Genomic DNA, 15,200 nt, shown 5'->3' on the forward strand with positions numbered 1-15,200 from the left:
GTCGATGTCAAAAAGTTACATTGGTTTTGGTTGGATCAGGAAGAACTTTCGCACACTCGTAAAAAGCAGAAAAAACCAGCTTAATAAAAGAAAAACTCACAACAATGGAATAAACGGTTGTGGGAAACTTCATGTATTCCGTGGATGATTATTATTTAATGAAAACTACATCGGAATAATGATATATTTCATGAACTTTAACTTTGGATCTGTCTACAGGCACCAGCGATCGCTTACTTTTTATGCATGTGCCTTGAGAATTGGGTCAATTCTGTTACTGCACTTGATCGCTTGAGTTTTGTTAACAATAAGAATACCAGCGATCGAAATCGGCAGCAATACGACTTTGTAAACCGAAATTTAAAAAAAAAACGACAATCAATAGATTCAATTGAAATGCGAACAATACAGTCTTTCAAATGGAAATGTGCAAAGTAATATCATCACGTGCACTGTGTAGACATATAGTAAAAAAAAACTTCGCTTGAGGAAACGCAACAGACATGTTTTGTGTATGAGCTATTGCAAACGATATAAAAACGAGTGATTATTTTATCTTCTGCTGTAATCAGTTATGACGAATATTCGAATGATTCGAATAAATATCGAAATGCACATTTAAACAGCTGTGAAAAGAAACTGGAAACAGTAGCAATGCCACTAATTTGCAAATGTAAAATGGCTTTTATTGTTGAAATAGTTCGCTAATAAACTATAATAAATAATGTGGAAATGAAATATCTGTACGATTGATTTGATGTGTATCAAGCCGTCTCTCTTTGGCCAACGCCGACAGAGTCGAAGCGCATTTTACAATAAAGTCATTAAAGTGATGTGCAAACACATTGAATTTTTTTTCTCTCTATCTTCTATTATTCGATTAAGAAACAATTTATTAGCTAGTAAGTAGTAATTGTTCTCGGTGGAAGGAAAACTATTCAAATTTACCATGTTTCTTTTTTTATATTACTCCATCAAACAATCGTACAGCAAGATTGATAGAAATACATTTTACAAATTAAAATTAGCTTGGCTGTATCATCTTGCAATCCAAACGAATTGCATAATATGACAGCACTAAAACTCTCACGATAGTCGCTCGTTTTCGAAAAATGTATGATTGATATTCATGCAAACGCGATAGAACCACTATTTTCGTTTGTTCAAGTCACGGAAGTGATTTTACTTTCCCGTTCACACGAACCTTTATGTGACGTTCTTGTTGTACGCGTCAAATTCAGGCAGTCATAAATTGACCATTGGCGAAAAAAAGCGCACATGTTAAATAACTATTGTGTTTACAAAGTATTCGTTATAATGTTGTTCATGTTCTTACGTCGGTCTCACTTTTACCGTGCCGACTGTTATCGGAACTCATTCGCTCTGATTACGCGATGCATTTTTTTGGAGCCGCAGTTTGTTTCTTTCTTCGGTTCCATGGTGTTGAAATCGAAATATCAAATCAGTAGCAATAAAATGCGCGTGCACGAATGCTCTTGTGATGTGGAAATGTTGGTGTTTTTTTGTGTATTGTCGTCACATTAAATAACACCAGTCAACGTTTTGCAGTCAACACAGAAACAATTTAACCTGAAATTAAAACCAAATTTCGTTTCGAACGCTTATAAAAATATACATTTTTCGTACGAGATAATTTTTGATGAGCAAACGCCAGACAGATTGCATACCAACATCTGCCGTGCGCCAGTGGCACAACTGCATCGTACACATGAAATCGCTTGTATTCAGTATGCACAGAAGAAAAAAAAACTATCGAAACAAAGACCAGCAATTTAACGAAGTTATTATATATATGTGTATATACTTTACATGGCTGCCGCCATTGCCATTGTTTGCTATTTCGGCGAATTTTGTTGTTGTTGTGTTTTTTGTTGTTTTACTTCGTTCGATGCTCATTGCATATGTGTATGTGTCGTTCGGTAATTCGTGAACAAATTTTTATTGCCGTAGAACGAAATGGTGTTGAATTCGACTGCAATTTCCACACAGACTGCAACGCTCGACGAAATTTCAATGTGAAATAAACAACGAAAATATTTGTCTGCACTTTAAAGTCGAATGTACCAAAGAGTACTCAATTTTTTGTTGTCTGTTTCAATTACACTTGCAAAATTTAATTACCGTTGGTTAAACAAAGAAAATCAGCTTTTGACACCACCAGCTTGAAATGTGCGCAATTGTATTTACTTTCCAATTGATTTGTCGTTTTTGTTGTTATGATTTTTTTTAATACTCTTTCATATCCGCATTCATTTCGTGGCTTCAGTTCGCTGGTTTTTTTTTCTTGTAGACAATTTTCAAAGCAACATATGAAGTACTTTTGACCTATTATATCTTAACTTGAGTCAAATCGTGGCGTTACATGTTTACATTTGTAAATTCATTTCTCCACGTCACTTATTAATCAACGTGCAGTTATGTTTTAATTAATGGAATAACACAAGGTTTGCATGTGTGCATGGAGATATCACGTGAAAAATCTCACCACAGATTTAAAAAAAAAAAAACAGAATCATTGAGTTTCGAGGTGATCAATTTTTATTCATTCAATTGACAACATTTTCATTTAAAATATTATTAATTAGCCTTATTTATAAGTTAATTACTTGTCACAAATATAAAATAAATTGGCTAATGTTCAACTTTTATCTTTTCAGACTTTAAACGAGACACACGGTCAAAAGCGACTACTTTAAAACAGCTGTTATGCGTGCTTAGGAAAATAATGTGAGTTGTTTTTCGATTTGAATTTTTTTACCAACCTTAAAATGGGTTCAATTGATGTGCCCATTGATAATGAGAAGAGAATGAGAATATTTTCCGGTTCACCGGAATGTCGTATGCGTTTATGTGACAACACCCAGAAAATCAAAGCACCGTGAAAATTGTTGGTGTGCAATTGTTGTTTGCTTGCGCTAAAATACGTGTTTTAGATTTAAAAAAATATATATGGGAACTGTTTCGCTTGAGATTGAATATCGAATCACAAATATCGTAAACAACAGGTTACCATATCTCACAATCGAATTGACAATGTTAAACTTCTCAAATGATTTCGAATATAAAGCAAACAGAAAACTCACCTTGCATTTTATTACAAATCTATCTAACTTTTGATGTACGGATGATGTACCATGAATGAAATGCTTAAAAAAACTGATGTGAACGTACAAAAGTGACACGAGGCGACACATATGTGACAGCGTTTATCAGAGCAAATAAATTTGTCGATTTCCAAAATAATGCCAATGAAACGGTATATGATTTGAATAGCCCAGGAATGAAAGAGATCGGAGACAGTTTGAAGCAAATAACAACAAAGAAATTAGATTGTTTTGGAGAATTGTGATTTGAAAGTCTCATCCAATTATTTGAAGATCTCATTCGGTGTGTTTTTTGTCTCGTTGTACGTGATTACAATGATTGACCACATACAGATCGTTTTTTTCTCGATATACCGTTCAGCTCTCTTTCATATATAAACCACGTTCTGTTGCCGGAATACTTTTTATATTGTCGGAACTAAATGTCACATTTTGAAACTTCATGCAATAAATTCGCACAGAATGGCAAAACTAAAATTTCAAACACTGACGCAGAAAAAAAACACCTCTCAAAAGGTCACGGTCGATTAAATCACAACATCAAAGTGTTGAAAAAAAAACAAGAATGCAAGTGAAAATCGTTGACGTCAGTAAATGGCTAACTAATTTTGTGGTTTAAATTAGGCACCACAAATTCATTGACGCAGTCAAATACCGGAAAACCTGGTTAAATTTGTCGAAAATTTACACAACATATTTTTTTGTACTTCATAACCATTGACGGAATATACATTTTGATCATTTTTGGGAGTAGAAAGTTCGAATGGAATTCAAATGGATGAAGACGAGAACATGGTCTCATCGTCAATACAAGTTATAATGGATTAAATGAGATTTTGAGCCGAGATTTCATTCTTAAATGATATCATTTGAAGACTATCAGAAACAGTAAATGGATAGGCAATTATTTAAATTACAGCGACAATAAAACAGTTACATGCAAATCCCATGAAGAATTGTAGGTGTGAATATTTCCATATTTAATCGACATTTCACAACATACTCTTGTTTCATGCCAATTATGTGCATGTATACATTTCCAAAATGTAGTTGGGCGGTTAGCAAAAACCTTACAATTTGTACGAGTTGCTACTTCAAAACTTCTTATGTTTCGATTCTAGTGTCACACAAATCCCGACATAATTTTTTTTCGGAGATAGTATTCGCATTTTAATGAGCTGTTTCATTTGATTTTGAATCAAAAATATACGAATATACATTTCAAATTGATTTTTGTTTGTGTGTTATGTAAAAGGCATTACCAAGGTCAACTACATAGACTTTGGGCAGATTAAACGAAACAACGAAGAAAAAGCAACAATCAAAAATAAAAGGTGTATAAAGCCAACGTGTATTTTGGGTGCCGCCGTCATAGGCTGGTGAAATTTCAACATTACTTTTCTGGTTTTGAAAGCAATTTTTTGACATTTTTATTTCTTTTTTTTTGCTTTAAATTAACAGAGAAGATTTGAATAAAATCGCGTTATCAATCCAAAAGAATTGATTTTCAAAGAATTCAATAATGAATGGCGCTGGAACATTCAATTATTGAAGAAAAAAATCATTTTCATACAAGAAATATTTCAACGCATAATAAATTCAACTCATTTCCATGCCAACTACCGGTATAAAATTTCAATATTCTAATTTTTGAAAGCAGTTATGTTCCGAAAAATATCCAGTTTTGTCAATCTCAATATGTGATTTATCAGACACAGTTTTTTTTTTACAAATTCCATTCCCATTGAGTTCTTTGACTTTTAATACCATTGATTGAACAATTAATTGGAGTTTTTGATGTTTGGTAATTTATGAATTGTGACCTTGTCCTCTCGTCTCTTATTCATTCTCCTGTGATTAAATCAGTATTTACTGTTCACATTCAATAGACAATCGTGTACAGTACACAAATTAGCGGTGGTTTAAAATGTTTTAATGTCTATGAACACGAAATGAATTCAATTTTGAAATTGAACTCACTTCAATATGGTGTTCAATATGCCTAACCTTATCAAAATTATTAGTTTACTTTTCCATTCGAATTTATTCTTGAGTTTTGACACTGAAAGTCATAACAGCTTTCCTGCAACTTGGGCATTGAAACAATTTGACCGAACATGTTGATCGCTGACCTCAAGCACTTGAAACGAGGAACTTTATGTTGTATTACATGGCTATTAAACAAGCCAAATGGTTGTCTAAAACATAATTTGCATGTGTACAATCGCATTTAATGTGTAATAACCACATGTTATTCCCTACAATTCATTTGAGTCTACTTGAATCGTGCATTGATCTATTAAAATTGTAGACCAAAAATAAATTGTGCATATTAAGCGTAATTAACGGGGCCATTCAACAAATTGATACATTTTTCTTGCACTAATTTAAATGGGAGTGATGTGCGTCACCTCGTGAAATACCGTCTGATTCAGCGAATTGTATGCGATTTTGTTATGAATCAAATTAATGAGCAATATTATTGAGACCATTTAAGGTGATTTTATGGCGCATGGCACAAACATTGTGGACGTCTTTGAATTTTTTTGTGACAACAAAAAGGACAGTGATGAATAATCAAAGAACCACTTATTGAATGCTTCCATTGTGCTCGTGTTAAGCAGGTGATTTATTTCTTATATCCAATTGATTTTTGAATTTAACAAACAAAAAACACAATTGGTTCATTTTCGTCAAAAAAAGTTTATCATCAAAAAGTTAAGACCTCATTGTGTTTCTTCAAAGTCGACCCATTGAAAAATAAGAAAGATAATTTCATTTTCGCTGGCAGTCGTTGCAGAAACCAGTTAATTTTCCAAATTGTTGTTTTTATCATTGATGCAAAAAGTCGCCCAGAATATGCCAACATAATCAATTATGGCATTGCAATAAGGTGTGTGTGTGTTGTGTTTTGTAAGAGAAAGTGTGGACGCGAATTAAGTGCGAGCAAACATTGGCACTGGTCAGCGATTACAAATATAAAATCAATTAAACTTGTCTCGTATGATGTGAGTGAAAATTGAATAGATAAACCGGGCAAAGACAGCAAATGCAAATAATTGAGATCCATAAATGACAATTTATCTTTCAATTATCCGATTCCAATTTGTGTACGTCGCAAGCAGCGCAACTGAATAAATTAAAGACTTGTTGCAAGAGGAAAATGAAGTTGAAAACAAAGTTGTATGATCGATAGAAAAACATTTGTCTATAACTTTGAAACTGATGAAAGAGACGTAGTGAGCAACACATTTTCATGCGAATTCTTTACGTTTTCATAAGCCCGAATGAAACAAACTTGTAATTTGATTAAGATGCACTCCTTTTCTCGCTAAGCGGTGCATTAGTGACACTTCTGCTCATGATGAAGATGTGTTTTTTTTTGCGTTGTAATGAACTTTTATTTTTTCTCACATTTATATCTTGCATCATGTCTCGCAATGATACTTTCAATAGAATGTGAAGGCCTTGTGCATTCCATCTGAAATCGATAATGTCACATTTGTCACATACTCTGAAGAAGCATACATTTTTTTGTGTGTCAATACATGAATTCAAACTCTTTTGATTTGGACAAAATAATAATAAAAAAACATACGCCGAGGGGAAATACATTAAAAACTCATACATTTCCGTTGCGCATAAATGCCAACGAGCAACGTATGCACTGAAGAAGTGAGCATTTGTTATATGCACCGCGTGTGCTACGATGTACCCCATAAAATATTTTATTGACAAAACTAATGTGATTGAACGCCAATTTCGCTTGAATATATAAATGGGGACGTAATTTTCCATGTGCATTGTGAGACACATTAACTTTTCCGGCATGAATGCAATGTCACAAATAGTAAATAAATCCTAAACAAAGGAGTAGGGATTTGTTTAAAATTTGTTTCGTTTGTCCGTTGCATAGCAGCTCATACATTTGTAATCAAATTCCCTTCAAATCAACATTGTCATTGTTTGATAGTGTTTGCGTTTAGTCATTGCGATACACGGATTAAATTTGTTTTTTTCTTTTTAATAAAATGGTATTTTTATTTTGTCTGTTTTGTTTAAATTGTTATGTCATTAAATGTTTGTTTGTTATTTCAGTATTCGTATAATCGACCGTTGAGATCATTTTTGATAATGAGTGATCAAACCGACCACAGTGCGACTGCTGCAGGAGCGCCGTATCGACATGAAATTACAATTTCAGTTGGTGGCGATTCAGAGGATCAAATTCACATAAAAACCCCACCAAGCGTTTCGACACCAACGCCGTCACCACGCTCCATTCAGTCAACGACCGACGAGATATCAAACTCAACCGATGACGACCATGCTGTTTTGACGCCAAAGCAAAAAACCAGTCCGAACGGAGTGGATAATTTAGCATTTGAAAATGAGCACAAAACTAGTCAGCAGCGACCAATGAGTTCCTTTGGTCAAAATGAAAATGGCACAAAGAAAGAGCCAGCCAATGGTAAAAATGGTATAGATAAACCATTAGCTGGTAAGCGCACGATAAACAAATCTCTCTTTTTTTCTCTTCCCCTTTCAATCTCAATGCACCCGATTTATCTCTAATCGCTCGCAATCAATATATCAAACAAATCTATTTTGTTTCAGAAGCTGTGAATTTAGAATTAGTAAATCTTAATAAAACGCCAACAACAAATGGCCATCGTGACAACGGTTTTCCACAGAAGAAGAAGGACACAACACAAGTTGAAATGGGAAATTCATACAATGAATATTTTGTGCCTGTGAACGAGCACAAGAAATATATGAGGTATTTTTCCAATCATTTCTTTTTTTTAAAAAAATACATATGTGTGCACGCACTGTGTGCATAGTCCAGACAGACATCAGACCCACGATACAATCTCACATGAAATAAAATCAATACATTTTCCATTCGATTTGTTTCATCGCTTCTACGCCTAAATGCTACCGCTTATTTAATTTCCAAGAAAAGCAAAAAAAATAAAGACTGACTCACTGACCATTTGCCTCTGTATGTTATTTTACCAATTGACCGTTTAGTCTGTATTTCTTATAGAGAGCGTGGTTTACGTGGCGTAGATCATTTTGGACATTCTTTGAATGAACCAGTTGAAGGCATTGTTGATTACAGTAGTTGGCGAAAAATCGCGAGGTACCTTCAGTTTTCGTTGAGTGTTTTTTTTACCGCATGTTCCTATTTAATTATAATCCTTCGTGCTGTCACATTCCAATGCCTCTTTTGTTTTTAGTTTTATTTTTCTATTTATGCGAAGCATGCTCTTTTGTCAGGTTGTTTATTGCCTTTTTTGTTTCTAGTGCTTTTTTGGTGCAATGATTTTGGCGGGATTTCCTTTAACTGACTTTTAATAAGCCAGATAATCGCTTTTGCGTGCCGACTACCTCATTCAATCATTTTTTGTTTTCTTTTTCCACTAATCGTCCTTTGGTCATTTTGTGTGATGATCAAGATTATAAGTGTTTTTGTTTTCTTTCTAATTTTCCTTTGAATAAAAACTGTTTGGTAAACTCCTTATGAAATTTGGTTACGGACTTTAACGTGAATTATTTTGAATCCATTCCGCTTTGAACTAAAACTACTACAAACAGCTGACCTGACGTACAAACGAAACATTTGCAAACTCATTTTTTTGGTGACCTTCATTATTTCACATGCTTTTTTAGTTGATTTTGATTGATTTTTGTAGAATGTTAAGCTTTTTTCTAGTATCAAATAGTGGATTATGCATTTTTTAATTAAATATTATGCTTGAATAACTGAAAATCAATCAAATTCACAGAAAATCTAATTATATCCATATCGAATGTTGTTAACGCATATTATTTGGACCATTTTTTATTCGTAGAGGTGAAAAATTGTATGTAACTAAAGATAAGCGTCTCAAAACAAATTGGCGCAAGCGGCTACTGTGGGTAATAGGCTTGGCACTATGTGCAGCTGTTTTAATCGTCGCAATTTTATTAGCAAGTGAGTTACGGTTTTATTTTAATAGGTTCAGAATGTGTATTGATTTGTGTGTTTTGATGTCGATTTGTGTTAGCTGGAACAATAGGCAGTGAACCAGAACCAATTGAATCGAGACAGTTCAGCAGTAAAGATAAATTGGCGACCGCTGGAATATTTGGTGGCGGTACCAAGGGAAAACAAAATGAGACATATCCGTCAACGCCGCAACCTCCTGGATCAACAGTTCCTTCACATCCACCAACCACTGATGAAAATATGATATACGGTAAGTTATTCGGTAAATTTCAGTGCATAGAAAATCATTAATATTATTCTGTTATGACCAGTGCCGAATTCTATCAACGGAAAACTTAAAATCGAAAACAACGAATTTTTGGAAGAATACAAAGATCATAGCAGTCCAATTTACCAGACGATTAAACGAGAACTGGAAAGTGAATTGATGGAATCGTTGAAAGAATACATTGGTGTCCATGTCAAAGTTCTTAACTTGACGTAAGTTTCAAGCCAAATCGATTTAGATTCATTATCAAGATAAAGAAAATGACCATTAATCAAATTTAAAAAAAAAACGTTTTCAAATAGACCTGGTTCGATCGTAGTCGACTATCGTGTTACATGGGACGAAGATGATGATTTATCAGATACCATTTTGATGGATAGTCTTTCGAACTATTTGAAAAAGAATCAAGGCTATCTTTATAGCTATTTCGTTCCAACCGAAACACTTTCGTACACAAAAGTTATCGATTCATGTGCTATGCAAACAAATGAAATGAAGTAAGTTGTTTTAATAATTATTCAACATATACAATGAATAATCATATTTTATGGTTTCAATTTAGATGTGAAAATGGTTGTGAATTTGACCACACAGCAGCCGATTTCATCTGCAGCAAATTAGAATCGGAAGGTAATGCTGAACCGGAACCCAAATCAGAGGTAAAATTGCAAATAGATTTTGGAAATTCTTTTATTACTTTTCTCTGCACTTTTTTGATTGAAAAATCTATAGCCTGAACCAAATCCTGAAAGTGAACCGCCTACACCAGAATCCGAACCACCTACACCAGAGAAAGAGCCAAGCGCTGAGGTAGCTTTTTCACACCTATTTTACATTTCCCAATATATTTGATAAATACATTATAAATCTTTGTTTCGAACGTATCAAAGCCGATTTTATTGCAAGTTTTTTTTAATGCCTCCATTTTTAAAGGTTGAACCTGAGCCAACCACCGCTGAACCGTCTGCCAAACAAGTTGATGTTGAAGCTTCTTCAGAACCTAGTGTCGAACCAAAACCGGAAGGCGAGCCAAGTGCAGAGGTGCTTTTTATATTTGTTTATATTCTACACTGTGGGCCCAGTCGGACTAAATTCTATACTTTTAGGATTTTTCTATATAAAAAATACATATGGATTAAAAAAATCCTGAGGGATAGTCAAAATATTAAAACAATACTCATTTTTTTTGAATTCATTTTGTTAATTGTCATCGATTTTACGGAGCAAAACATATAGTGCAAAATAAAATTGTCAACTGTAGCACAGAAACAATACAAATACATAAACATCACATGTACGCTCGAAGTAGCACAGCAACGAAGCTAAGTAGTGAGCGCATGTATTAGCATATTTTTCTCTGTTGTACCGTAAAATCGATTACAACTTACAATATGAATTCAAAAAAATATATTTTATTATTAATTTTGAGTATTGTTTTAATACTTTGACTTTAAATCCCTCAGGAAAATCCTTAAAATCCATATGGATTTTTTATATAGAAAAATCTTAAAAGTATAAAATTTAGTCCGACTGGGCCCACAGTGTAACATATAAATCTGAATACATGAATTCTATTTTTAATTATACAATGTTTTTTCAATAATATAATAATTATTTTTGTTCTTATTTTAAAAGGTTGAACCTGAGCCAGCTACCGCTGAGCCATCCGCCAAGCAAGTCGATAGTAAATCAGAAGATATTGAACATGTGACATCTGAACCAATTTCGAAGGTAGAACCAAGCCCTGAAGGGGAACCAAGCGCGGAGGTAAATAATTTTTGTAATATATCGGTATGGCTTGATGTTCCATTAAAATCAAATTAATGTCATTATTTTAGGTTGAGCCCGAAGCTGCTACAGCGGAACCATCTGCAAAACAGGTTGACGTTGAGGCCACATCGGAGCCAATTTCAAAAGAACCAAAAGCAGAGGTGAACAAATGTCTCATAAATATGTGACGCTTGCTTTTGAATATCCAAAACGTGTTGGACAATCTTGCATGAAATATATTTTCTAATTCAATTTAAACAATTTCAGGTTGAGCCAGAGCCTGTCTCAGCAGAACCGCGTGCAAAGGAAACCAATATTGAAAGTGAATTAGAAGATATCGAAGAGGTGACAGCAGCTGAACCCATTTCAAAAGTCGAACCTGAGCCGGAAGTCAATGCCGAGGACTCAACAGCCGAGCCAGCTCGACCAGAAGTCGAGAAGAAAAATAACAAAAATGGAAAAGAATTGAGCTACGAAGATGAACTTTCATTGGAAGAAAAAAATGACAGTTTCGACTCAAAAGAAGCCTCAATTGAACACAAACATGAACATTCGGTTGAGACTACCAAAGACAATGAAAAAATTGACTCAACGACTCGAAAACAAAAATACACCTATGACTTTGAGCCTCAAGGATATTCCGACGATAAGGACGAAAAAGTAGAAACATCATCCGAGCGACATGAGCACGCAATAATTTTACCAAATGAATCTGCTGTGGAAGGATCAACATTAAGATCATCAGCTCCAGTCACAGAAGACTTAAGTGATGACACGCCATTGCCAACTGAAAACTATTTCAAATCAATTTTAAAAGTCGCCGAAGAACGAACAGAAGTCAATGTCATGGATGGAACCGTAACACCATCAAGCATCAATCTAACATCTTCAACAATTTATTCGACAACGGCTCCAATTAAATTGGAATACGAAGAAAGCTCACGACCAACTGCACGTCTTGTTCCACATTCAACCAGCGAAAATCCCACGTACTCAGTTACCGAAAATATTTTAGAACAATCACCATTTTTGCCAGAACATGAGAATGTCGATTCCGTATTGAATAATTTGCATACATCACACGATGATAATGATGAGATAAAGAACTTGGATACTGAAGATGATACATCATCATCGGAAAATGAGAATGCCAATTTTATATCTGGTCCCGAAATCATTTCGCAGAAAAAATACAAAGTTGGACAAACATCATATGTTCCACAAAATGCCACTACCATTTTGAAAGAAGTAGAAACGAGCGAAGAAAAAACCGAAATCCCATCAGATAGTACAGAGATTTACAATTTGCAAGAATCACGTACACATAATCATGAAAAAATACATGCCACAGAAGTCGTCGAAAATCAATCGGATGAAACAATGGAATTTAGCCACAACACTGAAGGCGGCGCAGTACCAACAACAATCATTCCAGTTTCAAAGATTGATAGCACCGAAGTTGAAGAAATTACCTTATCGGATTTGATGTCGATGATGTCCTCGTCATCGCTTCTACCTATTTCAGGCAGTACCCTGGAAGAGAGCACAGAACACTTAGAAGAGACCACCGTTCAAGAAAAAGATGCCAACAAGGATATCGAAGCCATTCCAAGCTCGGAACCATCCAGCACCGAACAATTGGAAAAACTCGTGTCGTCAACAAACGAAAGAATTGAAACACCCAGCGAAGAAATAAGTCCATCGGCAGAGCCAACCGTACCACATATTGATGAAGTGGAAACAACCGTTTTACCGTTGGAAATTTCAAGCGTAAAAGTTGATTCAACGGCAATTTCAGTTGAACAAACGGTAACGGCCGTTGTTGGAAGTAATAACACGGAAGCCAAAGTCGAAAAAGCATCATCCCTTAGCGAATTAGATAATGTGAGTTCAACTGCTGAACCAATGTTGGCATCAAACGATTCGGTAAAAGAAAATAGTACAGCTGCTTTGTCAAATTCAAAATCTGAAACAAATGAAAGCGACGACTTGGTTAAAAGTGAAATTTCAACAACAACAAAAAGTGAAAAAACCGAAGTAAAATCAACGGAAAACAGTACATTGGCATCCACTGAACCATCCGCCGAGCCATCAGCTGAACCATCAGCCGAACCATCAGCTGAACCATCAGCCGAGCCATCAGCCGAACCATCATCAACTGAATCAAAACCACAAACAAAACTTAGCGATGATGAATTAAAAGTGATTCCATTACAAGCTACGAAAAAACCGGACGAAGAAAAACCAACGAGTGAAAGTGAAACAAAGAAAACCACAGAAGAAGAAAAAGAAGAAGAGGAAACCACCGAAACAACTACCGGTCATTTTTTATCCAAAGCGACGTTTCAACTGAATAAGACAGTTGAAACGTCGTTAAACTCATCGGACATTGGCAATGACACAACGAGCACTGAAAAGGATAATGAACAAACACCAATTTCAAATGTAAATAGTATGAACGAGAGTTCTGTAGTATCAGAACCCACTTTTGCTTATTCACGTTGTACGGCGGGACAATTTGAATGTTTGAACGGCACATCGATCATTGATAGTGACATACCTTGTATTAGTTTGAGCCAACGATGCGATTCATTTTCTGACTGTAGCGACAAATCAGATGAGATTGGCTGTGAAATGCTCGGCTGTCCTGGCCATTTTCAATGCAACGACGGCTCATGTTTGGCACGATCATTGGTTTGCGATAGAATAAAACACTGCAGTGACGGAAGCGACGAATTGGAAACATTGTGCAATGATTGGAAATGTAAATTTGATGAAATGGCATGCAGTGAAAATGGTCCCTGTTTGCCGGCTATATTACAATGCGATGGTGTTTCGCACTGTAGCAATCAAGCTGATGAGACTAACTGTCCCGATGTTTGTAAGAATAACGAATTCTATTGTTCATGGCAACGTAAATGCATCCCAGAAACTTTCGTTTGTGATGGGAAAATAGATTGTTTCGGTAAGTTGATGAGGCAAAAAAAAACTTTATTGGTAATTTTTACTAAATAAAAATGTTATGATTAAATCAAGGTGGTGAAGATGAGCGTCTATGCGACTGTCCCGAAGATCATTTCAAATGTAATACAGGTCGATGTGTTCCAAATCACTATCGATGCGATGGGCGGCCCCAGTGTGCTGATTTGTCTGACGACTGGGACTGCTTTAATGTAACAACTGTTCACACTACTGGTAACAAAACCACATCATCTTCCATGGATGACATCGATACACCAATAACACAAACAAATTCCAATGCATTGCAAATTAAAAAGCCAGATGGAAAATTCGCTTTTGTTTGTTATGAAAATTGGAATCTCATTCACGCTGATTTAATTTGTAAAAACTTTGGCTACGCTCGCTCCATGGATTATTCGTCAATTGAAATCGATTCGGCCAACGCTTCGTTCCTTAAGCTAAGCGATGACTTCCAACAGGGTGATTCTATGCTTTCGAGTATGAATGAAACCGATTCATGTGAAGACAATGAAATTGTCACATTGGAGTGTGAAACATACAGTAAGTCCACAACTAATTTCAATGACATGCGCTTGTATTTAACAAAAATTCATTTCAGCTTGTGGCAATAATATAACTCGAGATAAGGAAGCTGCTAATAAAAATCAAAGTTGGCCATCACTTGCAGTGGCAGTCAATGAAATTTCAAGTGTTCAATGCACAGCAACAATTGGTATGTTTTTATTGTCTCCAGCCTTGATTCAAAAATTCTAAAACAATTATGTCAATTGCAGTAAGTCCACGTTGGGCTTTGGCCAGTTACTCGTGCATCTTGGGCAAATTCGAGTTGAGTAGCGAAGTTGAAAAAACATTAATATGGTATCTTCAAGTAAATGGATCCAATAATGATGCCGCCGAACTTCAACAAGTTAATGTCATGCGCATTTTCAAATATCCACAGGTCAGTTTTTTTTTGGAGAAATATTGTCTGAAAACAGCAGACAATATATTGGGCTGAATATTCATTTGAAATGAAACGAAATAGCACGCTATTTTTGATAAAACAATAGAAGTGATTGTT

At 35.1% G+C, this 15,200-nt stretch overlaps 1 protein-coding gene across 1 annotated transcript in view; it reads left to right on the forward strand.

Moving 5' to 3' along the window:
• LOC116348933 overlaps positions 1–15,137 on the forward strand; it is a 41,047-nt gene extending 25,910 nt beyond the window's left edge. Inside the window, exons 3-19 of the mRNA XM_031780157.1 lie at positions 2,679–2,748; positions 7,224–7,626; positions 7,743–7,905; positions 8,176–8,271; positions 8,984–9,105; positions 9,179–9,370; positions 9,432–9,600; positions 9,691–9,885; positions 9,951–10,047; positions 10,121–10,198; positions 10,322–10,429; positions 11,024–11,155; positions 11,227–11,319; positions 11,426–14,123; positions 14,195–14,680; positions 14,739–14,852; positions 14,914–15,137. Coding sequence (XP_031636017.1) covers positions 7,260–7,626; positions 7,743–7,905; positions 8,176–8,271; positions 8,984–9,105; positions 9,179–9,370; positions 9,432–9,600; positions 9,691–9,885; positions 9,951–10,047; positions 10,121–10,198; positions 10,322–10,429; positions 11,024–11,155; positions 11,227–11,319; positions 11,426–14,123; positions 14,195–14,680; positions 14,739–14,852; positions 14,914–15,137 — 5,334 coding nt within the window. The 5' untranslated portion in view covers positions 2,679–2,748; positions 7,224–7,259. The remainder of the gene's footprint in view (positions 1–2,678; positions 2,749–7,223; positions 7,627–7,742; positions 7,906–8,175; positions 8,272–8,983; positions 9,106–9,178; positions 9,371–9,431; positions 9,601–9,690; positions 9,886–9,950; positions 10,048–10,120; positions 10,199–10,321; positions 10,430–11,023; positions 11,156–11,226; positions 11,320–11,425; positions 14,124–14,194; positions 14,681–14,738; positions 14,853–14,913) is intronic.
• Positions 15,138–15,200: the final 63 nt, after the last annotated feature.

The sequence above is a fragment of the Contarinia nasturtii genome, unplaced genomic scaffold (genome assembly GCF_009176525.2).
Source record: "Contarinia nasturtii isolate CC-2019 unplaced genomic scaffold, AAFC_CNas_1.1 Cnas_scaffold_2678, whole genome shotgun sequence".
Lineage (NCBI taxonomy): Eukaryota > Metazoa > Arthropoda > Insecta > Diptera > Cecidomyiidae > Contarinia > Contarinia nasturtii.